The sequence below is a fragment of the Fukomys damarensis genome, unplaced genomic scaffold (genome assembly GCF_012274545.1).
Source record: "Fukomys damarensis isolate Sample0158 unplaced genomic scaffold, DMR_v1.0_HiC HiC_scaffold_39, whole genome shotgun sequence".
Taxonomy (NCBI): domain Eukaryota; kingdom Metazoa; phylum Chordata; class Mammalia; order Rodentia; family Bathyergidae; genus Fukomys; species Fukomys damarensis.
In genome coordinates, this window is record NW_022900951.1 from 87,802,339 (window position 1) to 87,829,516 (window position 27,178).

At 37.4% G+C, this 27,178-nt stretch overlaps 1 protein-coding gene across 3 annotated transcripts in view; it reads right to left on the minus strand.

Moving 5' to 3' along the window:
* Window positions 1-27,178, minus strand: part of Dcx (doublecortin) — a 109,614-nt gene that overhangs the window by 22,383 nt on the left and 60,053 nt on the right. For 2 of the 3 annotated variants that reach the window (XM_010603086.1, XM_033760558.1), the window contains exons 4-5: window positions 11,714-11,816; window positions 7,535-7,672 (exon numbers count right to left, since the gene is read on the minus strand). In XM_010603086.1, coding sequence (XP_010601388.1) covers window positions 7,535-7,672; window positions 11,714-11,816 — 241 coding nt within the window. The remainder of the gene's footprint in view (window positions 1-7,534; window positions 7,673-11,713; window positions 11,817-27,178) is intronic. The other variant, XM_033760559.1, reaches the window with a different exon arrangement.

Here is a 27,178-nt window from a genome sequence, read left to right on the forward strand (position 1 = left end):
CCCCCTCCCTCTGTCTCCCCTCTAAACACACACACACACACACACACACACACACACACACACACACACACACCTTACAACACTTTTTCCAGGTAGAGGTAGTAGAGCCAGAAATCAAATGTAGGTCTTTGTGATTCCAAAGCCTATGTATATTATGTTCATAATTTTGCTACATAAACCTTTCCTTTTTAAAATGAATTCCTCCTGAGATTGATTCCTTTGCCAATTTTGTAGCATAAGCTAGGGATGAGCAGGAAAGGTGTGGCAGAGAAAAGAGAAAGGAATAAGAAGGTAGAAGCATATACCAGACCTGACACCCATATTCAAGGATTCTATTCTCTTCCATCTGGTTTAAATTAGAAAGTGGTTAGCAAGAGCTTTTTTTCATTCACCAATCTGGCTGGTTACTGACACAATGTCATGAAACAATAAAAGAGACACCAGCATAGCATTTAATTAGCCACAGGGCTTCCTGGAAAGATGGTGTCTGTGCCCTCTCTGTCACTTCCCTTAGCTGATGCCCTTCAGCTACATGGTACACTTGCCAAACTTGGCCTTGTACTTTCTTGGCTCAATGGCTTCTCTGCATGATTATGCCTGTCCTTGCCCCAGTACTCATCTTTAGTTCCTTAGCTCTGTCAGTCCTTCCTATCAGAATAGAATAGGACAAGCCCAAACAGGAGACCAGGTAAGACAAATAGGCTGATTACCTAGATTTACAAGGATTTAAATATGTGGGGAATGCATCACAAGGATTTAAATATTTGAAGGATGCATGAGTTACATGATTTTAAATATGTGCTGGAAGTGCATTTCTGGGAATGAAGAATATAGTAGTGTGTATGTTTGTGGGGGCATCCAAAGAACAAAGACAGAAGTCCAGTGTTTGGAGTGGTAGTCAAGGAGTATGGAGTAACCAGTCAGGCAGAGCTAATGCTGAGCTCACAGATTTTGGATTCTCTTGTCTATGGGCTGCAGTATAAAGTGACTCAGTTGTAGTGAGTAGCAGTGAGTTAGATGAGTTATACTCTTTGGGTTTGGGTTTGCTTGACCTGAACAGAACAGAAAAGGAAAGCCCATCTTGGCATCTGCTTTTCTCTCATTTAACTGGAGGCCAAACCGAGGCTCATTCCCTTAACCTTTCTTGCCATTCTAACTGCAATAGTTGAGCTCAACTCAAAATGAATCAATTTGGTTTGGATTTGATGTCTTTTCTACAGTATTGCTCACTGAAAATAACTACAGCCTAACAAAATCTGTAATAATTTTGTAACTCCCTTAATAATTGCAGTTGTATTTCTAGTTATTTTGAAAACATTTTTACGAATCAGAAACTCATATGATTTTTTAATAATCCTAAGAAATGGTGGTCAGGTATTATTAGTGTCCTTTTCACCAACAAAGATTGGGCAGGGGATTTAACTCATCTGTTCCGCCACCTGCCTTGCAAGTGTAAGGACCCGAGTTCGATCCCCAGTAACAACAACAACAACAAAAAAAAAAAAAAAAAAAAAAAAAAAGATATAGAGGTTCATAGAAGGTACAAGTTGCTTCCAGAGTATAAACTACCCCTCTTCCATGGATGATGGCTTCTAGGATTTGCTCATAGAATCCATTTAAAGATTCCCTTGGGATTAGCATATCACATACCTCCCTCTATGATCTTTAGCGACTCATTCTCTATCTTGTACTCTCTAACTTCCTAATTTGTTGCAGAAGAAGAGAGAATACACAATTAAGCTACTTCCTCATTGTCTCATATTGAGATGCTCTAAGCTTCATTACAGTGCATAGATCCCTGTTTCTTCTTTATATATACAGGATTTTTTTTCTGAAATGCCATCCAAGTTGAATCAAGGTGGTTTAAGCTTACTTCAGAAAGAGGCCAAGAGACAGACCCTGTGGTTTTCACACATCCATTCCAAAGAGCCCTTGGACAGGGTGTCTGGGTTGCTTTGGCTAATTATTTCATCTTGGTAGACAAGCCTCTGCCATTCTCCCTAGATCTATTCATTAGCAAAGCAAGAACTGAGAGCTCAGAAACAATTCTTCAATGATTCTGTCATTAATTTGTTTCTTAGGTCAAATTCAATCAATAGATTATAAAATAATACAGCTTCAGAACTTGAAATGTGCATTTTAAATCCACTTCCTCTGGAATCTTTGACAGCAAACTGCTGTGAATTCTTTAAATGAGATAAGGGAAGAAGATTTTTGCCCGTTGCAAAGTAAATTTATGTACTCAATCCTACAATATTTTGACACAGATGAGTCTTCTTCAAGATACAGATAAATATAAGAGGCCTGAAAGCGCCAAGATCTTTTTCCTCAGGCTTGACAATGCAGTCAACATTTATTTCTTGTTGAACGTTATTGTGCTCAGAATATGTTCCTAATGTAACAATCGGGATCCTGGTCAGGTAACTCAACTTTTATATGTCTCAATTATTCTTCATCTATAAAACGAGAATGATAGTACCTGCCTCCTAAATTTGTTGTAAAGACTAAGTTAGTTAACATATGTATGGATTTAAAAACCATATAGGTATTTTAAATGAGAATTTTTAATTTATATGCATACTGGTTCCTCAAATAGAATAAAACTTCTAGGTGACAAAGTTTTTGTCTAATTGTTTTGCTTTAAAGAACTTAGCACTACTGAGTACTCCACCAAAACTTTGGAGATTCAGTCATGTTTAAAGACAAATCCCCAGCTATGGCAAGCTGATTGGACTCCTGTTGGAGGGAGGCAACACCATGCATCACAGAGTACACAGGAGCCTTCACTATTACTGTTTGCTCCAACCGCTTCCTAAGGGACTCTCCAGTGACAACCCAAAAGTTGTCTGACGCATAAGGCAGTTCTCCCAGAATCAGACTGTGGGAAGGGACTAAATTTTTATTTTTTAATCTTTTTATAGCTCTGCCAAGGGCACTAATTTTCCTTGCAGTGACAGTAGGGGAGCTGGTGGAATATCTAGGAGAGAACACTGAAAATAAAGCACCTGATTACTTGTAGTACTGTGCTCTATGCCACACAAATAAAACAACATAGACATCGCACTGCTCCTTGCCTTCCTACATCCCTGGCCTGGAGGTGTAGAAAGGGGGAGGAAGCAGAAAAAATGAAAATTAGCAAAAAAATACCTCAGTATTCAGGACACTGGACCTGCTACACCCTGCCTTATGTCAGTGACATACTGCAAAGAAAGCTTGCTTGGAAGCAAGGAGAGATGGGTTATAGCTCTTAACTGCTAAATAGTTATGTGACATCAAGAAAACATCAAGATTCTGAACCTCATTGCATCTTAGTTCTTTAAAGAAAACTGGATAATCATAATTTTTCAGAACTAATTTGTGGTGGTATCATGAGGGACAGTGGATGTGATGGAAACGTTTTTGAAAAGTGCACAGCATTTAATTAATATGAAGGGTTATTATCTTGTACCTGTCTTAGTTGGAGAAGAAAGGTATTTTTGTGCTGTTTAATACAATAGTCACTATTTACATGGTGTTATTGACCATTGGAAATGAGATTATGAGAGTTCAGATGTCCTAATAAGTGTAAAGTATAACTCAATTTCAAGGAAAAGTATACATCTAAATAATTTCTTACTTTACTTACATGATGAAACAGTAATATTTTTTATGTGTTGCCAAAATGCATAAAAATAAATTTAGTCCGTTTCCTATAATTTTTATAAATATGACTACTACAAATAATAAAATTACATACAAGACTTGGGTTTGTGACTCACATTATATATCTGTTGGACAGAACTGGACTAGAAATTCACACTTAAGAAGGTCAGAACAGCAAACTAATTGTCATATTACAATTCTCTCAGCCTACCAGGGTAGGTAATTAGCTTCTTTGGGGCTCGTAAAAAGAAAGAAAGAAAATATTTCTTGCCAGCAACTAGCTACTTTGTCCTCTTAATTCAGTTCAATTCAATTGTGGGGAAAGTTACATAAAGGAAATATCAACACTATAATGACTGAAATGGGAACAGAGACAGACTAGAAATGTCTTTAGTTTTAAAGCAAGGTTTAACTTTGCCTATTGAAATGGCAAATTTTAGGTTAATCAAAATGTAGCACTACTCAAACATTCTCCAATATTGTGAAGGACAATAGTAGGCTCAGATTTTATCTGCTTACCACAGTTTCCTGGCCTGTTTTATTTTTTTTTCTTTGAAAATCTGATTATATGTCTTTATTTTTTTTAATATTTTTTTTCCTCGTTGAGTTTCTTGGTACATTTTAGGTACACAGTACAGTTACATTTATTATTGGGATCTTGTACCTTTACATGACAGGTCTTGGTTCTCATTTTTCCCCTTGTCCCTGCCCTCCCGTGACTAATATGGCTTGGATTCTGAAGTTCATCAGCTCCACTCAGTGAGAATGAGGTACTTACAGGAATACGTTATAGACAATTAAATCCTTCCTTAATTTGAGTTTAGGGTTTAGTGCCAGACATTCTATTCGAGATAAACTCAATACTGGCAGGAATGGGGATCAAATTTGATGGGAAACTAGCATTTCTATTTATTCACAGGCAGAACAGCAAGAAGACAATGCAAATGACTTAAGATTGAGAAATCAAACTATGACACAAATAGCATCATAGAAACAATTTATGTACTTCAAGTCAAACTAAACCCAGATATTAACTGAACCATAAATTGAACCAAAAATGTGTGTATACCTATGTTTTCTAATAAGTCAAAACATCAAAATATTATTTTATCTAAACTTGAGCCAATGTTTCCTTTGGTACAAGAACATATTTGGCTTTCTTTTGCCTTTAAAAGAAGGTAGTTAACATGTCCTGGAAGGTAGGTAAATATCCTTATCTTCCACAACTTTTAGTTACTCGACTTGAATAAAGGTATGTGGATCCTTATACAAGTTTCAGATTGAAGGCAGACTAATACAAAATGGAAATAGGGTAGTAATACTTGCACGTCCTAGAAAAGAACAAAGATGAAAAGGGCTAAAAGTGTAGGGAAAGTGGGAAGGGTAGGAGAAAGGTAATAAGAGAAAAGAAAAAATTAGGAGAAAATGAAAAAATGGAAATAAAGTGTTTGTAAAGCAGGAGGGGGGGAGCGGTGAAGGGAGGGCAGGGACAAGGGGGAAAAAATGAGAACCAAGACCTTTCATGTAAAGGTAATAAGATCCCAATAATGAATGTAACTTTACTGTATACCTAAAACGTACCAATAAACTCAATGAGGACAATAAATAAATAAATAAATAAATAAATAAATAGTTCCACAAATTATCTAATATCTCCCTTGAATGGGGTAGAGTCTAACTTCTCTCTCCTCAAAAGTAAGCTAGAGTTAGACTTTAATCTTTAGAATAAATCAGAAATGCCAACTTGTCTTTGGAGTTTAGATTATAAAAGCCCTGCATCTTCTTTTTCATTGACTTGAATCACTCACTTGAATGGGAGATCCTACTAACACTCATTTTGGTGGTAGATTCTACAGTCCCAGTTGACCCTCCAGATATTTGAAGTTTCTCCTAAAATCCTTACTGCAAAACAAAAAAAGAGAACTGTGCTAGGACTACCGAAGTAAGTTACTTCAGAATTCCTGCATGACAGAAAATGTGAGATGATGAAAGCTTATTTTAAGCTACTAAGTCTCGGGAAATTTGTTTCACACCAAGATATAAGTAATACAGTTAGAAGTCCCCAAAATATTGCTGTTTCTGAAAAAATCATTAATTAAGCAATTATTGCCAGTCTTTATAAATCCTGAACAGATGTTTAAAATTCTTTAAGTCTCTGTTTAGAAACTGTCTAAAGAATTTCCATCTCATTCCCACTGTCAAAATTTGAATCACTGTAGTTTTAATAATATGAACTTGCTTAGATAGATTCGTGTGCTCTTCTGCACACTTGAACAAGAGGTAATCAAAGCACATGAATTTTCATTCCTTTAGTAAACATTGCCTAAATGGCCACTGGGTATCTAGCAATATGCTTGGTGAAATAGGTGCGTTTATGCATCTATTCTTTCAGAAACATTACTTAAGCACCTACTGGGGCCAGGAACTGTGCTCAGCACTGGGGAGATAAAAATGAATGTGGAACCTTGACCTTGAGGGGCTCAGTATTTAGCTGGGAAAGTAGACAAACACACAGTATAAAACACAGTATGATGAACATAATCCCAGAGATATGAGTAGCATGCTATGATATTACACAGAACAGAAAAATCTATCTCTATACGAGGTCTTGAAGGATGGATAGGAGTTTTCAAGCAGAGTGGTGCTTTGGATGGATGGCATTATAGGCATGGGGAATGGGGTAGGCAAAGACATGGAAATATGAAAATCCTGGGCTGCCTTGTCACACTTCAGTTTCCTTTGCCTGAGAATAAGAAAATGGCTGGTGATATACATACTCCTCATAGTGTGAGACAGGCAGGATAGGGTGGTTTTCTAGGCACATGCATTTCAAAGCCAATAAGCTGTTCAAATTGCCCCAAATTAAAGTGCTCTTATACTTTCCAAAGGTTTTCAGGCTCAAATTCTCATGATGAATGCTGAGCCTTGGGAGGACAAATGTATAAGTCATCTGAGCCACATAATTTCTTTATTGTGAAGAATTCAAATTATCTGTGCCTGGGTCTACAAAGCTTCTGAACTTGGACTTCTGTGGTCTTTTACTTTTAACATTTGTCATTTTTTAAAAAAGGAAAACATTTCCTTTTACAGGAGTGCCCCTCAAACTGTAGGACCAAGACAAGAGAAAGATTTTCTGGCAGAGTGTAAATCAACATTCTGCTGCCTTCATCAGTGAAATAATGCTCTGGAAAATAAAGTCAGCTGATCTAAACGGTTTGCTTAGTGACAGTTAAGTTACACTTGGCAGAAGTTTTATTCTCATCACAAACTGATAACAAACAGCTCATGTGTTGGCCATAATCCATAGACCACAATTTATGGATTATTTATAATATGCTAAATGTTTTATGATAAATCTATACGTGTTTCAGAACTTAGTGTGTGCTTTCTTTTCCCATTGTGAGAAGGATGCAATTTATCTTATCTCTCATTTTTAAAAATTGCTTGTCTTTAGTCAAATGGTGTACTTGTTCTTATGCCATCTCATTAATCCAAAGCTTGAGTGTGTCAGCTAAGGTTGATATTTTGGGTGTCTATTTTTACATTCTTGTCCTAGAGTCTAATTTTTGATTTCATGATTACATTTGTTTCATTTCATTGAATGTATTTTTACTGGATGATGTTGAAGATAATAACCCATGACAATAAGCACTATAGAACCCATGACAAATAGGACAAATTTCTGGTCTGAATCCATTTGAGTAGAATAAAGATGGTAGCTGTGCCTGCATAACTCCAAACAAATTTGGCTCTTCCAGTGTATGGAATGATAGAATTGGTATTCATGGAGACACAGGGGTGAGTGACCATGAGAAACTCATTCCTCTGCATGCAGAGGGCATCAGCCTCCATAAATGAAGTGAACGTGCACAGTTAAGAGAAGAGCACTCACCGTCTTGGTCGTTACCTGAGTCAGCTGGAGACTTGCTTCTGCGCATAGGGCCAGGACTCTTGGCTGAATTTTTCTGAGGTGTTGGGGATGCCTTTGGGCCAGCTGTGGCTGATGGGTTTCCCTTCATGACTCTGCATTCTGAAGCAAAAGAATATAGACAGTTTAGCAGAGGGTAGAATTGAGGCTCAACATGTTACTAGACTTGGGGAACTGGAATAATCATCACAGGCCAAAACACCTCAGTGTCTCAGGACTAAAAGGTGGTGCTCGTTCTTCGTGGGAACCATGGCTTTGTGGAGGGAGGCATTAGGAAAACTGTCAAAAGCCACCTTGGCTAATCTAGATGTTTAAGTCCCTGGATTACAGAATAAGGGTCAGACTTCAGAAATAGGACAAGTAGATAATAATTCAACACAATCATTTGAGAAATACTGTATAGGTGTCTTAGAATAGAACCTTTGGGTATAAGGTTTAACTAATTCCCTTGCAGTAGTGCTTGACATCTCAGAGGGTACAGCTACACAGATAAAACATTCACGAGTAATTTCAAGAATGGTTAGGATGTTACTAAACATTGCCTTTTATATGCCAAACATTCTATACTCACTCACCTTATGACTGTCACGTCATTTTACATAAATAAGCACTGCCACCAGCACCATCTTGCATTTATAGTTTTTTCAAGTTTTTTTTCTTTTTTTATTGGTAAGTTTTAGAAATACAATACAGTTACATTCATCATTGGTATCTTGCACCTCTACATCACATTTCTTAGTTCTTTTTCTCCCCATTCCCCTACCATCCCTTTTCTCCCTTCACCTTTCCCTATTTACAGAGACTTTGCTTCCACTTTTTTCTTTTCTTATTTTTTTCCCTTCTTAGCTTTCTTTCCCCTACCTGTCCCACTTCCCCTACACCTTTAGATATTTTTTCCTATTACACAATAACAATTATACATTTTGATTCTTCTTTACACTTTTAGTTTATCACACCATAGACACTATGTGGTATTTACACAAGTGTGTCATATTTATTTCACTTAAGAGTATGTCCTCAATGTGCATCCACTTAGCTATAAATGTCTGTAGTTTCTCATTCTTCATGGCTTAGTAGGACCCCATTTTATAGGAAGAAAAACACATCTTTACCCAGTCTCCAGTTGATGGGCAATTGGGCTGCTTCCCAGTTTAAGCTATTACAAACTGTGCAGCTATAAACATGGGTGTGCATATATCACTGTGGTATGATTCTTTTAATTCTTTTGGAAAGATACCTAGCAGGGGAATAGCTGGATCACATAGGACTTGTAATCCTAGTTGTTTAAGGTATCTCCATATTGATTTCCACAGTGGTTGCACCACTCTGCAGTCCCAACCAGTGATGGAGAAGGGTTCCTTTCTCCCCACAAGCCCACCAACATTAGTTATTGGCTGGTTTCTTGATAGCAGCCATTCTTTCTGGGTTGAGGTGGAATCTCATTCTTGTTTTTCATCTGCATCTCTCAAATGACCAGTGATGTTGAACATTTTTCATATGTTTATTTGCTGCTTTTACTTCTTTGTTTGAGAAATGTCTGTTCATTTCAGATACCCATTTTTGAATTGGGTTTATAAACCTGGGGGCTCTGATTTTTTTGAGTTCTTTATGTATTCTGGATAGTAGACCTTTGTCTGAAAAGCAGCTGGTAAAGATTTTCCCCATGTGGTACGTTGTTTCTTTGCTCTGTTGGTGGTTTGTCTTGCAGTGCAGAAGCTTTTTTAAAATATGAGATACGAGTGATTGATTCTTTGCAATAGTTCCTGTGCTACTGAAATTTTGTTCATAAACTCTTTTTTCCATGCCAATGTCTTCATTAGTTCTACCTAACATTTCTTCCAACAAATTTAGTATTTCTGTTTTAATATTTAGATCTTTAATCCACTTGGATTCTAATTTAGTGCATGGTGAAAGAGAGGGGTTTAGTTTTAATCTTTCGGCAAGTTGAAATCAGTTTTTCAAACACAATTTATTAAAGAGGTTATCTTTCCTGCATGGAGGATGGTTGACTTTTTTGTCAAAGAGGAGGTAGCTGCATACATCAGGAGCTATTCCTGCATCTTCTAATCTATTTTACTCATCCTTTGGTCTGTTTCTTTGCCGGTACCATGCTGTTTTTTTCACAGCGGCTTTGTAGTATAGTTTCAAGTTCGGGATTGTGATACCCCCTGCCATGTCTCTGTTGTCTAGGATGGCTTTTCCTATTCTAGGTCTCTTGTGGTTTAAAATGAATTTTTGTATTGTTCAGTGAAATATACTGTTGGGATTTCAATTGGGATTGAATTGAATCTGCATAGCAGTTTTGGAAGTATGGCCATTTTCACTATATTGGTTCTTCCTACATAGGAACAAGGGATCTATTTCCATTTTCTTATATCATCTTCCAACTCTTTTTTCAGAGTGTTTTAGCTCTTAATGTAGAGGTATTTCCTTCATTAGATTGATTCCTAGATATTTCAATTTTTTGATGCTATTGTGAAATGTATTGTTTCTCTAATTTCTCTCTCAGTGACTCTGTTATTTGTATACAAGAAAGCTATGGATTTTTGAGAGTTTTAATGCATGTTATCATAGTCCCTTATGCTGATTTAATCAATAAATGGGACAACAATGTCTCTGCCACTTATAATTTGAGAATACACATGGGTTGTAGGAGAGTCTGCCAAATATTCTAGCATTTGCTCCAGCCTCAGTCTGATACATTTGAAGCACTCTCTATGCATGTCACTCAGCATCCCCTGCTATGATAATTTGGAGCATTGATAGTGTTAATATATCAGGCAAATCATTATAGTCATTTTCCTGATAAGCACACAAAGAATTTAAAACATTTTTGTAAATGGGGAAGGTAGGAGGGGGTGAAGGGAGGGAAGGGGTATGGGAAAATATTGAGAACCAAGACCTGTCATGTAAAAGTACAAGATCCCAGTGATGAATGTAACTATGCTCTATACCTAAAAAGTACCAATAAACTCAATGAGGAAAAAATCTTAATTAGCTCTCTTACTTAGACCTATAAAACAAGAAAGTAGCATTACAAGACTAGAAACTGAGTTTCTTGAGTCCCTATCTAGTGTTCTTTCCACTATGGTTTTCCTAACCTTGTGCTATGATATGAAACATGGAATAAAACAGCTGGGTAAATAGGATAAACAGTATAGTTATTTCTTTAGACACCTTCTTGCTGCCTTATGTTAAAAGTACACTGAAATTTAAATTAACCAGAAAGAGCAAGTGTTATTCTGGTAAACTGAGCTCTTTAGAAAACTGAATTGAGAGGAAAGTCAGTTTTTATTTGTTTTACTTTTTGTTTTGGTTGATGATGTTTAGTGTTCTCTGCTCAGAGCTGAAGATGTAGAAGGCATAGGAAATTGGACAAAGCCTGGATTTGTTTAGCTATTTTATGGTCATTTGCCACAAAAACAAAGGGAAATAGCACAAATGCCATCTTTTTAAGGTCTTTGTCACTTGAGCTTTTTATAAAGTATATATTAGCAAAGCTCCTCTTGGTTTTCTCAAATTTTATTCCTCCTAAGTGGAAAACATTTTGAATGTAACTTTTCATCATTTCACATCCTAATATTGTTACTGTTTGAGCTAATTTACATTTAACTTACAGAGTACCTGAAGCTTAGAGTTAAGCAAAGGTAGATAGAAGGGCAAATGCTCAGGTCCTTCCTGAGATGAAGGATCCTCTGGAATTCTGAATCACAAAGCAGGTACAAAATACATTTGGTATAAAGAATATAGTACAAAATTTTTTAATGAATCAATTGACATGGGCCAAATAGCTATAAGATGTTGACTATAAAATCATGTAGGTACAATTTCCAACTTCTGACTCCAAATGTTCTTTCCTGGCATCCGGTTGTGCTTATTGGATCATGTGACATAATATGTGGCTCGAGAAATATAGTTACTATTGGGACAGATGGTGAATTTTATTGAGTTTGGAGACTGGGCTTCTGGGACATCTAGTCAACCTCTCATTTAATGACCCATGTATCCAAATGTACAAGGGAAACACAATACCTGCCCTTGAGGGATTATGTTTGGATGTTCTCCAGGCCACATATATCCATGGAAACCCTAAAGGATAAAAGAGAGAACAATGGGGCAATAAAACTCACTGGTTGTGCTTACCATTTTCATCCAGAGAAAAGTCATCTTGAGCATAGCGAAATTTTTCAGGACCACAGGCAATAAACACATCATCATCACCAAAGAAATCATGGAGACAGGTTACCTATGTAAAAAGCAGAAACACTGGATTGATATTTGATGTTCTTGTGACAATGAAGTTCATAGCACATTGGTAAAGGGAAAACCTTCACACCTAAACCATCATTTCCAGCCTCTGAGGATCTTGTTTTTCTCAAAACACCTTCCACATTCATAGTTGGCACCACACTTCATAGTGAGTGAAGATGCAGGTACCATTGTTTCTCTGTGTGTCCTGTGTGGTATCTTGTTTCTATCTAATCAAGAGTGAGAATGAGACCATGTCCAAACGGAATGTCCTCCTCTGAAGGGAAGTCAGTCAGCAGATGGCCCTACACATGATACCTTTTCTCAGAACCTCAAAGACAGAGCACTACTGGCCCAACTCTGGGGCCAGGAGTGTAGGCCAAGGCAGATGAGAAAGATTTCCTTCAGCTTCCAGTGGATAGACTCTGCAGATAACTTAGAGGTGGAAATCATTCTCTTCAGGTATATTTTTTCTAAAAGAAAAACATCATTTCTTAACTGCTTTACACACACACACACACACACACACACACACACACACACACAACTGGAGTTTTGTTAACAAAGAGCCCAGAACTAGGTAGTATCACAGAATAACATTCTTCAATGAGAAACCAGGAGGAGGAAACTGTGCTGACCAGTTGAAATTTCATCAAGAGCAATGAGTCACATAACTTTGAGTCTTTTCTGGTAAAGCCATGTTCCCATGGACCTTTCCTGTCCCTTGGTATCCTATATATTGCTGCTTCTTCACAATAGAGATAGTATTTCCAGTCCCCTCTATGAACAAAGAAATGAAGGTCCTGGGAATGTAGGTGACTTCTCAGCTTCCCTAATTACAGTTGATAATTACTCCAGCACATCAGTGAAATTCTGGGAGAAACCAGAGAGTCAAGACACGCTTATCCTACTCCTTAGCTTTTAAGTGTTCAAAGCATCTAATTATCCCAAACTTCTCAAGGCACAGCTTGCTGGGTACAGAGAGCAATATGTTACATTTGAAAAATGTTTATATTAGTGACATCATCTTGCACCCAAGGTCTATACAATCTCTCATCACCCAGCCAAGAAGATTGTAAGCTTTCCACAAAGGTAAGGATGCTTAAAGATTATCCCTCATTGTTTCAGTTTCCCAATCATCTATTAGATGTTGAGAGAAGGGAGATTTGGAAGACTTCCTGGGTCACTCTTTTTAAGCTTCTTCTCAATCTAGAGTCCCAACCTCATCAAATAGATTAACGTATTTCTTTTTTCTTTTTTTGTACCAGGGATTGAACTGCTGAGTACTTCCAGATTTGTCATCTCATTTTATACTCACAACAAACCCTAGAAGTTGCTACTGTTGTCATCACTGTTTTAGAGATGAGAAATCTGAGACGCAGAGACAGTAAGTAAATTTCCCAAGTGGAAACAATGAATCAAAATATAGATCTATATAACTTCAAAAACTGTACTTTTAACCATTCAGTAACACAAATGTTTAGACACTAGGGAGACGGAGATGAATAAGACGCAGACTATGATTTCATGAAGCTCACTGTCCTATGGAGTGAGTTACTTAGAAACATTTCAGTTTAGTCTTATGAGTGGAGAATTTTTAGGTGACATGGAAGCTACTGTTAATCACATGTAAGTGATCTAATATGGATCATGCCTATTATTCAGGTAGCATATGATACCAACAGATCCAATAACAAGCTATATGGCTTGAGCCCTGCTGCAGATTCCCTGCCAGTACCTTGGGCCTTGGTTCAATAAAATCTGGAGCCCTTAGTATTGATACACCAAGTGTCTCTGCATTGTTTTATCCCCTGCTACCTCCTTGACCCTGAAGAATTCTGCCATATCTTCTTGTTCAAGGCTTCCCTTGAACCTGACTAGCTACCTTTATTTTTGCTTACAATGAAAGGAAACCTCACTACTAGCTGTCTCTGGGAACTGCTACTTTGTGTCAAGCCCTGTTTGTGCCTCTGTGGATCCTTACCTAGTCCTATCCAATGTATTTCAGATTACTGAATATAAAGACAAAAGTTATCCCTCTCTCTCTGTATCTTCCCATAGATCCTGGTATAAAGTTTATGACATAATCAGAATTTAGCTAAGGCAGTTTCTGCTTCAACTTCTTTAAGGAAGATAAGGAGGAACATTAAGAAGCTTTGTAAACTTATAAGACTGAAAAGCAATAATAATAATCAGTTGTAATAGACAACAGATATTAGCATTCAGAGGCCCCGAAAGGTAACAAAAATACAAATTTATGAATAAAGGAGATTGCTCCTCATATTATTATGCTAAAATGTAGATGAAATCAATGATTTTTTACATCTGTTATATACTATGATATCCTATTGTAGGATAATAAAACCTTACTGATTGGTAGGGGTTTCCATCTCTACCCAAGCTTTGCAAAAAGGCTTTGGATAACTCTTCCGCTGGACAGCTTTCTAGAAAGGCAAAATCCCCTAATGCTTCTAGCAAACTCACAATGTTGTAGCTGACTTCAGTCACATTCATGTTACAATGCAGCCATTTTGTTGTTTTTATGGTACTGGAGATGGAACACAGGATCTCACACACCAGCCCTCCCACCTCACATTTTACTGTCTCCCAAATGTACAGAAATTTGCATTTTTGTGGGTTTACCTGGCTGTCCCATATACCTTGGATATTGTGCCACAGCAGTTCCCGTTTCTGTCAAAGGGTTGGGAAAATAGAATTTCCTGCACTTTGAATATGAGAAACCCAAGGTGCAAAATATCCAGGTAGTCCAAGGAAGCACAAGTAGCTCATGGAAGAATTGAGACTAGAATTTATGTGCCCTGCTTCAATTCAGGACAAAGCAATTCAGTTGTGTGACAACATGCCTTCCTAAAGCCCTAACATCAAAGGCTTATATTTAGCCTAGACAGGAGAGCCTCCATTTGTCCTATGCAGTGCCCTACATCTATTAGAACATTTTACATGGTTGGAAAAAAAGAAGTTTCTTTATCAATCCTACTTTTAATTTATGGAAAAGAAAATTCCTATTTATTATTAACTACTGAGTATGTGATAGAGAAGGAAGACAGAGAAGGAGAAATAAGAGAAAGAAGTTGAAGAAGGAAAAGAAGGAGGTGAGGAAGAGAATAATGAAGTATAAGAAATAATTCTTATGGAGTTCACACTCAATGCTTGTTTTTGCAAATGGGAAGGGGACCAAGAAATGGAAAGAGGGGAAAGGGGGAGGAGAAAGGATGAAAAAAGAATTAAGATGCTTAAGTATATGTACCAATTTCCTAAAAGGAATGTAATCATTGTGTACTGCAAACACATACTAATCAAAGAAAATAAAACTCTGTGGGGGTAATGTGATACAAAGGTCATCTTGGCTTACATTATGAATGCATGATTTTATAAATTTGTTTTTTTGAGAATAAAATCTCCATCACGAGGCAGCAACAAACGTAGTAAATACAATGACCAGTATGATGCCAATGATAGCATCCTCAGAGAGCAAAGGTCTTGCTGACATCAGCTTCATTATGAGTCATACTTGAATATTAAGTCAGAGAAGAGAAAAGGAAGGCATGACACCTATCTTTATAATTAATCAAGTGCCAGCACAAAATCAATAAAACCAACTCACATTATGATGGAACCATTAACTCAATGCTCTTTTTAAAAAAGTAGCAAGTGTTGTGCATTAGTATGAACCATATATTATATGACTTGTCCAATGACTTAAATGCTGAAGTACAAATTGGGAAATGGAGACAACAGATCACTGTGTAGTAGCATTTGAATCTATTAGCGTCAAATGGAAAACTCACTCTGTGACTTGATTTAGCCTTGATTAGAGGGCATGGACAAGGGGAAAAATGAGAACCAAGTCTTGTCATGTAAAGGTACAAGATCCCAATGATGAATGTAACTGTACTGTATACCTAAAATGTACCAATAAACTCAATAAAAAAAAAAGATTCTCAGAGTTAGTTCTTGTACTTACCTGCTACTAGTAGACTCTACATTTCACTTACCTAATTAGTCATAAAGAAGTGTTACCTCAAGAAGTAAGGTCATATGTGTGAACGTACAAGATTTATTTTCAACATGTAAAACATTTTCACTGAAAGTCCAATTCTGCCAGTACTGATGTTTTAAGTCTTTGCTGAGGCAAAGGGAACTATGTAAGAGATATACAAATGCAAAAGGCCCCTGTCTTCAAAGATTTGACAACATAATAAGCAAGTTAGAACAACACAAATAATTAGAACATAAGACAAGCTGTTCTTAGCACTATTGTGGAGACACAAAAGTCAAGGAGAAACACAGAGGACAAAAAGAAAAATTGTAATTACAAGAACTGGGGGAGGCTTCACAGAGAAGATGACACAAAAACTAAGTCTTGAAGAATGGGTGAGGGAGAGCTTGATGAAGAAAGGAGGTATTTCAGGCCCCTACATGAACAAAGGCAGGGAAGCAGGAATGTGCCTTTTTCTTAATAGCCTTGGAATAAAGGAGATGCATGTTGTTAACTATAGTAACAAACAATCCGACCCTCCAAAGCTGTGTACACGCAATTGCCCAGACCCATCTGCCAACCTACTGCACAAACAAAACATACAATTGCCTATTGATATAATTCAGAGTGAAGACGGGGGCAAGGAGCATCTGTAGGGAGGGGTGGCCCCAGTGGTGAACAAGGGGGAAACCCTGTGACAAGGAAGACAAACCACACTGACTGCCCAGTGTTGCCAACAGTGTGTCCTCCTCATAGAGAGTGGCTGGCAAGCTTTGCAAAGTGAATTAATATAAGAGTCAGTAAACATTACAGATGAGGCTCTTTCTAAAAGTTACTGCCACTCTCCTTCTGGAACATTTCCTGCCTGCCAGCCCTGGTCAGGCTCCAGTCAGCGCTTGGCGTAGAGTTGGCTTGGTGAGCTTCAGCTATGTTTCTGGGACAGCCCTAGCTTTCCTATCAAAATGCTTTTCTTGGGGTTATCTTGAAGTTTTGCTTGTAGGTTTTTCATGACAATATTTTGCCTGAGCAAGCAGCGCCTTCATACTGCAGTGCTTCTTTCTTTATTCAGTGTCCTGAACTTCCTTGAGGTCTTTGCTGAAATAATAACAATATACTTGAATTTTTTAGTATTTTTACTGCTTTCAAAATCATTCTACATTTATCATGTTTTATGTTTTTCCCACACCTCTGAGTTGCTTCTCAATCCAATTCAATCAGACTTTCATCTCCATCACTCCAGCAGGGCTGCTCCGGTCAAGGTAAACAACAACTCCCATGTTGTCAAATCAAATGGTCCCCTTGTGGCCTCATCTTACTCAACCCTTTAGCAATACGACATAAGTTGATCAGTTCCTTGTCTTTAAATATTTTCCTTTCTTAACTCCTGGGATATGGCACTCTTCTGGTTTTGTTCCTACTTCAGTCTCCTTTGCTGGATTCTTTCTTTTCCAGACCGCTCAGTACTTGAGAGCTCCAGTGTTCAATCTGCAGGTCTCCATTCTGTCTTTGTATGTACTAGGTGATCCACTCTAGTCCTGAGGCTTTACACACCATCTATATTCTGACAACTGATACACTGATATCCAGACCCTTCTTATCCCTGAACATATATATTCAATTGCCTTGCAGTTTCTCCACTTACTTATCTGATAGTCATCCCAAATTTAATGTGCCCCAGACTAAACTTTTATTTCCTCCCAACAGTTCCAGTTTCTGATCTGCTTTCCTCATTTCAATAAATGATACCACAAGTCTCCCAGTTGCCTAAACTAGAAACTTGACCGTCATTTTGAGTCTGTTTTCTCACTCTCCATTGTCACTATCATGATTTCATCTGTTTTACAATAGCCTCATACCTAGTCTGTCTCTGTATGTTCACTCTTCAAAGCACCTCCACCCCATGCAGCTCTTCTGTTCTCTAGACAGCAGTCAGAGTAATATTTTATCATGTTCTTTTTGTGGTGGTGGAGTTTGAACCAAGGGCTTCATGCATGATAGGCAAGCACTACTGCCGCGGAGCTACACTTCCAGCCTATACTTTATAATTTTAAACAGGTATATCTGTTCCACTTAAAATCATTCAAAGCCTGCCCATAGATATAATAAAACTTAAACTTTTTTAAAAATCTGGGCTCTCTATTAACCATCCCTTGTATTAGATATGGTGGCTTGCTCCAGACACCTTGGCCTGCTTTCTATTCCTTGAACATGTTAAGACCTTTTCTGTTTCAGGGCTTAGATTTGCCTCAACCTAGAAGATTCTTTACCCAGATTTATTTTCGCATGACTAGATTTTCTTCATAATAAAATATAAAGTATGACACATTTAACTCTGAACTTACATGTCATTGTGCTGTTTTGTGTTGTTTACATTTTAGTAGCATATTTTATTAGCATATATTTGTAATATATGACAAATGCATTCATCATATGGAATTGGTACATATGTATATTACATCTTGATTCTTCTCCATTGTGTTCTTTTTTAACAACACAAATTAGTCATTATTTAAAATATTTTGTATATTTTGTATTATTTAGGTTTGCCTATATATTTTTCAGTAAATTTTCCACAGTTTTTGTTACTCTCAGGTCTTTCTTTTTGGGTCATTTTGAAATTAGGCACATGTTAGACTAGACCTTTTCATTCTATCTTTCATATCTCTTAATCTTTTTTTCACCTTTTCCAATTTCTTATCTCCTAATGTTACATTCTGGAAAATGTCTTCAAATCTGCCAGTTCAGTCTTTCTCTCTTCAGACTTGATGATTTGTTCTTTTTTTTTTGGTACCGGGGATTGAACTTGGGTCTTTGCGCTTGCAAGGCAGGCCATCAAACTGCTGAGCTAAATCCCCGGCCCTGATTTGTTCTTTAACCCACTTATTTAACTTCATATTTCAATGATTTTGTTGTTGTTGCTGTTTTGAGAAAGATTCTCTCTATGTAGTTCATGCTGGCCTTGAACTCACTTTGTAGCCCAGGCTGTCCTCAAATTAATGGCAATCCTTTTGCCTCGGCCTCCAGAGTATTGGGATTACAGGCATGAACCACTACGCCAGGCTCAATTATTTTTTTTATTTTTAGAAACTCGCCATGATTTTTTTCCAAAACTTCCCAGTCATAGCTAGTAGTCTCTTTTCCTTATTCCATGTTTTGTTTCTTTAAATAATCCATACTAAAGTTGTTTTATGTCCTGAGTCTGATAATTCTGTTTAAAGTCCTTTTGGACTCTGAATCTGTTTTTTTTCTACTAATTTTTGATCATACTGATTTGTTTCCTTGTGTTTGGTAACTCTTCTATTGTAAGCTTATAGTCAAATCTTTGGGAATCTTAAGGAGCCTGATTGGGAATGCTGTCCTCCAGAAATGGTGTAAATTTGTTTTTGCAAAGTGCCACTGAGGCGCTAACAATGTGAAACCCCTTTTTAATTTCTTTGCTATGACTTATCTTGCAACATGAGTAAAATAACTTGAGCTTCAGATTTGTTTAAAAGCAAGCTTCAGGTTTCAAACTCTCAAGATTATACTTCAGGAGGAGCAGCCACAGTAATGACAATAGTAATGGTATTGTTTATTTTATTTTCTACCCCAGAGTCATGACGGAGACAATGTTACCCAAAGGATTTTTCAGCTGTCAGATATTTATTTATTTGTTTTGCTTTTTTGAGACAGGATCTCACCATACAGCTTGAGCTGGCCTTCCGCTCACTATGTAACCTACACTGGCCTCAAACTCATGACGATCCTCCTGCCTCAGCCTCCCATGTGCTGGGATTACATGTCTGCACTACCACACCCGGGTCACTCCCTTTTTTCTACTATTTCATTAATTTATATTCCATTTTAAGGGTCCTGGATTAATGTGGTGCTTACAATTTTGGCCTTCTCACTTTTCAAAGACCTTGCATGTCTTACATTTCTACTAATATCCAAAGTACTGTTTCCAGCAATAGGGTTTTAGCTCCAGGGAAGCCCAAGCTTTCACAAACTCTTTACTGCTCTGATTTCAATTTCTGGCTCCTCTCCTCTCTCCTGCCATTCTTTTCTGCAAGATTAGCAAAGTGTTTACGAATGTTTGTTGTACTTTCATTTAAAAATAGACATAGAATAGTTTCCCTGGTGTGAATAATCTGCAATAAAACATGAGATCCTAATAAGATTACTGTCATTTAGAAATGAGAAGAAAGGAGCTAAAGGTGTAGGGAAGGAATTTCTGGCTCCTCTCCTCTCTCCTGCCATTCTTTTCTGCAAGATTAGCAAAGTGTTTACGAATGTTTGTTGTACTTTCATTTAAAAATAGACATAGAATAGTTTCCCTGGTGTGAATAATCTGCAATAAAACATGAGATCCTAATAAGATTACTGTCATTTAGAAATGAGAAGAAAGGAGCTAAAGGTGTAGGGAAGGTGGGATGGGTAGGGGAAGAGTATAAAGGGAAAAGAAAAAAAATGTGAGAGAATGAAAAGATGAAAATAAAGTGTTTGTAGATGGTGAGGGGAGGAGGGGGTGAAGGGAGGGCAGAGGTAAGGGGAAAAAATGAGAATCAAGACTTGTCATGTAGAGGTACAAGATCCCAACAGACATAGAATTACCATATGACCCAGGAGTTATACTTCTAGGTGTATATACAAAAGAAATGAAAACAGAGGCACAAATAGATGTTAGTGTTACACCATAATTCTCAATGGCAAAAAAGATCAAAACAACCCAAGTCCATCAGCAGAAAAGCAGATGAATGGATAAACCTAATTTGATATATCCATACAATGGAATCTTACTCAACCACTGAAGGAATGCAGTTCTCATACATTCTATAACACAGACCTGAAAAACATTGCTAAGTGAAATAATCCAGAAACAAAAGCATAAATATTATATGATTCCACTTTTATAAAATTATAGAACAGATATATTCATGGAGATATAAAGTAGATTAGAGGTTACCAGGTTTAGGGGGAGGGAAGAAAGAAAAATAAATAATTACTACTTAATTATTATACAGTTTTTATTTGAGATATTAAAAACTTTTGGAACTAGACATTAATTGAACAATAGTATGGATATAATTAATGTTGCTGATATATATATATATATTTTAAATGTCAAAATTTTATTTTATACGTATTTTAACAAATTTAAAATATCACTAATACAAAATACTAAACCATTGTGTTACAAAATTTAAATGGTTGAATTTGTGGTATGTGAATTATATATCAATAAAGCTGTTAAAGAGGAGAAATGTAAAACACGATTAATTACAGTTTATCGAGGATTTAGTTATATTGAAGCATGAATGCTTTTTACACTATTTAGTCTTCTATCTTGCAAAATTATAAGTCAAATTTCACTTATTCAGAGAGACCTTCCTTAGTGCCCAGTCAATGAGAATTATGACCACCTCCATGAGAGGCAAAGCTCTCTAAGAGTGGAGGCCTCATCTGTTTTTTAAAAATTTTAACCCTCCTAAGTTCAAATGTAAAAAGTCATATACTTAAAGTATTATTATCATCAGTAACTGTTCAAAATAAAGTTATTCTACAAAACACAATTAAATGTGAAATTCTTGATTGAGTGTACTGCAATATAATAACATTACTTCGATGCTCCTAGTGATCACTGTCTTCTGCATCACATGGAAAAGAAATTTGAAGGACAAAGAGTGACTTCTTTACTACATTCTGGATCTATTTGTTTTCTTATTAACTGCCTAATAATAATAAAGTGTCAATCCTTCCCTCAACCAAAGACTATTTCTTTAAGCATCTCGCTCTCAGTGGTTTTGTTCTTTCTTCCTCTTCACTTATATAAGTACCCATTTCTTGGGAACACTGACTGCGTCTCATTTCCTTTGTCTTGCTTTTACAGTGCTTAGCTTCAGTGTGTGACCTATCCCCAAGATGTAGGAAAATATCAGCTGATTAGCAAGGGAGGAATTGATATCCCATACCCACTATTTCTTTCATTATTTGGATATTTCCAACCCCTCTACACCAGTTTACCTATTCCCATAACAAGTCATATTGAGGCTGACTCTCTCTGATTCTCCAGCACTAGTCCCAGTCAGGTGCCCCTCCATCCTTTCTAGGGAAGAATGACTGATCCTCAGAAATCCTTCTTTTAGACCTCTGGCTAGTAAAGTACCTCTAGAAATAGGTTGTGTTTCTGTAAACTGATCTTTTCATTGGTCTTCTTGCCCTCCTAGCCAATGGTGACACGACTCATTCCATTTTTAAATGTCTTCTAGAAAACAGAGTTAGTATTAATCTGGGCAGTCAGATCATGGTTGAGATACTGGTTCTCAAATTTAGCTTTTTTTTTACCTTTACAATAATTTTTTTCCTCATTGAGTTTATTGGTACGTTTTAGGTATACAGTACAGTTACATTCATTATTGGGATCTTCTACCTTTACATGACAGGTCTTGGTTCTTTTTCCCCTTGTCCCTGCCCCCCTTCACCCCCTTCTACCCTCCCCATTTACAAACACTTTATTTCCAGTTTTTCATTTTCTCATATTTTTTTCTCTTATTACCTTTCCCCTACCACTCCCACTTTCCCTACATCTTTAGCCCTTTTCTTCCTACTAATAATTTGTCTTTTAATGGTAAAAGCTATGATGACTCTACATAACTTTTTCTGTTTTATATCTGTCATGTTCTCTCACATCTATTACCTCATTTGGTTCATTAACCTCATTTTAAATAAATGAAGTTAAAGCCCATCAAGGTTAAGTGAATTCTATGGGTCATATTGCTAATCAGTGACCGAGCTAATAGTAGAACTCAAGATAGCTTATTTCATGCTGATACTCTGGATACTTAAGAAATGCAGCAAACCCCCTATATCTTAGAGACAGGAGGTACCTTGGTGATTCTGAGTAGCATGAAAATGCCATTGATATGAGAAAGAGGGAGCATAGAGAGGAGCTGGGAGGAATAAGACTTTCTACCTTCTTTTACCAGGAACTGATCATGATTTAATAACTGAAGCTTGGAAGAGCCAACCACCTTGGAATCCTGGCAACCCCCTCAATGCTCAGGGATGTTTTATCCTTAGTTTTTCTTTGCCATTTATCCAAACATCTGTGTCAACTCCCACAGGGGACCTCTCACGGATAAGAACAGCTGCAGAGGCGCTGGAGTTGGGCTGCTGAGTCCATGCCCAGGACTGACACCTGCCCTTCCACGTTGCCCTTGGGATAAGTTGGTTCAGAGAAACAGAGATGAGACAGAACTCCATTCATCAGAGAGTACTGGGGTGGAAAGCCCCTGCTTGATCCCTTGGAAACAATGAGCTTTACGATTAGCCTTGGGCCCTACATAACTCCTGGCTCTGTTTGGTAAGGTCAATTAAAATAACAGAATATATTTTTGGGGACCATTGCAATTATCTATTACATTTAACAGTTATCTTGTGTCTGCTACATACAAAACATGGATGTTATGGTTTGGGAATTCAGTAGAGGAAAAGAAGTCTTGTTTATAAAATGAAAGTTAATGTCTACATTCTAAGTTCAAATCTGCCCTGACTCAGTGCCTTTTCTCTGGGCCTTAGTTTCCTTCACTGTATGGTAAGGATGCTGGTCTGGAGACTTTTGATGTTTTTGTCTTCTTTGTGCCAAAAAGTCTTTGGAGAATTTGAGGAAAGCTGTGGATCTTCTCTCCAAACAAATATACGTGTGGGTATAGATATCTACTTTTCCACATAAAATCTGGGAGGTTTAATATTTCCCTGAAGCCCATCTATAAGAACTTATATTAAGGGACTCTGGAGTAGTTGATTTCTGATGTCTCTCCTAACTCTGATCATCTAAAAAACATTCTGGGTTGGACACAGTTAAAGAGCAGAGACACTCACGCTAGAATACTGGCAGCTGTTGTGGAATACCAGAAGCTTAACTGTACCCCGCTTCCCAGGCTTCCTGAGACTCCAGTCCAAGGGAAGCAAAAAGATGTAAGCTCATTCCCTGCGAACTGGATCCGGGGGAAGAAAAAGAGTACACACTGATATATAGCAAACCAGAGACTTGAGTATGCATCAGATCATTGCCTCCCAGATTGCTGGAATTTAGTAAGGATACTCACTTTGCAGGACAGAGTAGGCATTAGAATCACGGCTTCTAAATATTCCTCCAAGTCAGTTGGGGATAGGACAAAAAACATGACTGCTCAGTTGGTAAGGGTCATTCAGCTCTATTGTAAATGTCATGAGATAGTAACTTAGAAGCTAATTTTCTACAGAACACTAATGGCCATAGACCTCCTGCATTGCCTCACAATTATCCTCCTTTGTAAGTATGTATGTTAGTATCTGAAAAAGCATCAGGGGCAAACAAAGGAAGAGGTTGGGTAAGAAGGAGGCTTGAAAGACACTTATCAGAGTCTCTGTAGAAAGGACATTGACATTCCTAGGAAGGATAAATTGATTAGAGTTTAATAAAGGGAATTGATTGCAAAAATGTGCACAGGGTATAGAGAAATCACAGGCGATACCACAGTATACTAGAAATAGTAATAATGGGATCCACTAGTAACCTTAGAGATGAAGGAGAGAAGGGAAGTAGCAGTGACCAGACCTTAGAGGGAAGGAGAGAATATGACAATCATATGGAGAGGACTCCCTGATAGGAGCTGTGACCACAGAATGCACAACAATCTCTCAAGGAGGGTTCTAGGGAATAGATAGCCTAATTAACTCTTTCCTCCCTACCAGTGCTCTCCACTGGCCAAACACAACTGGTATCCAGAAGATAAGGGAATCTGCGGATATGGGTCAGCTTTGAGAGCACAAATCAGGGTAGAATAGTGCAAAGTATTATCTATAGGAGGGAAGGCCTTTAGAAGAATGAATTGCTGGTATAGCCTAGAATATAGATGGGAGGCCAGTAGCAATTAAATAATAATGATGATGATAATAATAATAATAATATCATTATCATTTTACATTTGTAAAAGCCTGTGTATATTTTGTGCAATTTTTACCCCATTGTGTCATCTAAACTATAGAGTTACCACATAAGCATACAGGTAGTTCAATTTTATAAGTAAGGAAAAAGGCTCAGCCATGCTTAGATAATGTGGAAGATCAAATATCTACAAAAAGAAGAATGAAAGTTGAAACTTGCATTTGGATTTTGGGTCTTAGAATCATTTCAATTTTCAGGTAAATCAGCTACTGAGTGCTCAAAAATGAAAACCATGGCCAGATTCACCCTTCAGTTTTCACTTAAATGGGATTTGAGGAAAATTCTTAAAGTTCATTATTCTTAGAAATTACAATAGTGCCTAATGGAAGTAAGGAGCCAAACACCAGAAGTGAAGGAACAACTGGAAGGATAAGTTTGCAGTGCCTATGCCCGAAACCATAGCTTCCCTGCTTGGAAGATCATTGGGAATTTAGTAAATCCTAGAAAGCTGGAGACATGTAAGTTTCCACAATTCACAGCTTCTAGAATAATGGATCTCAATCAAAGACCATTTTGTCTCCAATCATCCCCCATTCGGTGAACATAGGATATTATCTAGAGACGTGTGGATGTAACAACTTTGGGCAGTATGCTAGCTAACATCTAGTGGGTAGAGGTCAGCAGTGGTGTTTTTTAAATGTTTTACCATGCACAGGATAGATCCCTAAAACAAAGAATTATTGAAATCTAAATATATTAATAGTGGCATGGTTGAGAAGCCATACTCTGCGGCATTTGGGACTGTAAGACATTACTTTAAATCAGACACACAAGTTTAAATCTTTCATGATTTCTCTTACAAGAAACTGAAAGAATGAATTAAGAGCAAAGTAAAAGATAGGTAAACGGAAGTAGGGAGATAGATATTTCTTAAATGGGAAGAGAATAGAGATGTAGGAAAGAGAGAGAGTAGGGGAAGGTGACTGAAAAAGAATTAAGTTGTGTTATGTAGATGTACCAACTCCCAAAAAGGAATGTAATCACTATGTACTGCAAATATGTACTAATAATAAAACAAAAAAATTTTAATTAGCATAGATCTGATCACCATACTCTTTTACTCCCCACCCCTGAAGATGGTTTCCTTGCTTCCAACTGTGGATCCCAGGCTGGCTACTCCTAGAATTGACCCTATCTCAGCAGGTTTCTGGGCTAAGGCAGAACTTATCTCATTTTCCAAGGGGCTGTTACTATTATCCATTGCTATGCACTTTTTGACCCGTGGCCTTGCTTTAACCCCAATACAGACTTATTTCCTATTTCCTAACTGCTTGTCTGGTTAATGACTCACAGCCTGCCTAGACCTCTGGTTTTTGCAAGCTCTTCTAGACCTGGCATCCTTCCCATGTTCTGAGGTCCAACTTCATCCATGGTTTCACTACAACACTGCTTTACTCATTCCATTTGGGAAAACTAAATAGGGTTTGGTCTGGTAATTATTGGACCTTCTGGCTCTTGAATCTCTGTGTAGAGTATACCAGAACCAACAAAGAAATGACTCAATGAGCTGTCAACTACTACAACAGGTCTTCCTGCTGTAACTGTTAAGGAAAAACAAAAGGGTAAGAGAGAAGATATATTCTGGGACAACACATTTCAAGAAACTTCTGTGTCCAATGGCTTAAACAGACACAGAAACATATTCCACACCATGGTATTTTATAGCCAGTTAAGCATCAATTTTGTATTTGAAGAAGATAAGATTAAATTGAGACCCCCACCATTTAAGATAATGTCTGGTCTGGCCATTTCTGAAGTGTTAACCTTGTATGCCTAGAAAGGAGAGCAAACAGAGTTTGAAACAAGAACAAAAAGTATGACCATAAAGACAGTAGAGCTAATTAATAGGCATTTTTAAAATCTCAATTCCTGAATATTTTTGGTCTTTGAGAAAAAGGACTGACTTCTAGTCTTGGTTTAGTCACACTTTACAGTGTGATCATTGATTGACAAGTCACTTAAATGGCCTACATCTTAGATTCTTCATCTGAAACATGGAGCAAATGCTACTCTTACTGCCTCATAGTGGCTTTTTCCAAATTAAAACAGAGAGTGCCTATGAAACTGCTTTGAAAGAGTCACTAGTATTGTGTGAATACAAAGTTCTTTGCAAAAGATTTGCGATCTGAGCAGAAATGAAGGCAAATAAAGTGAGATAAAGAAAAGCTAAGACAGTGAATCTTGTTTTGGAAGAAAGAGAAAGGGAGACAAAGGGAAGAAGAGTGAGAGAAAGCAGAAGGGGGGGAAGAGAGGTAGAGTACAAAAGAGAGAAAGGGAGGGAAGGAGAGATGGAGAAAGAAATGGAAAGAGAGAGAGAGAGAGAGAGAGAGAGAGAGAGAGAGAGAGAGAGAGAGAGAGATACTTTTTATTGTGTGTCTATAGAGAGTCTTGT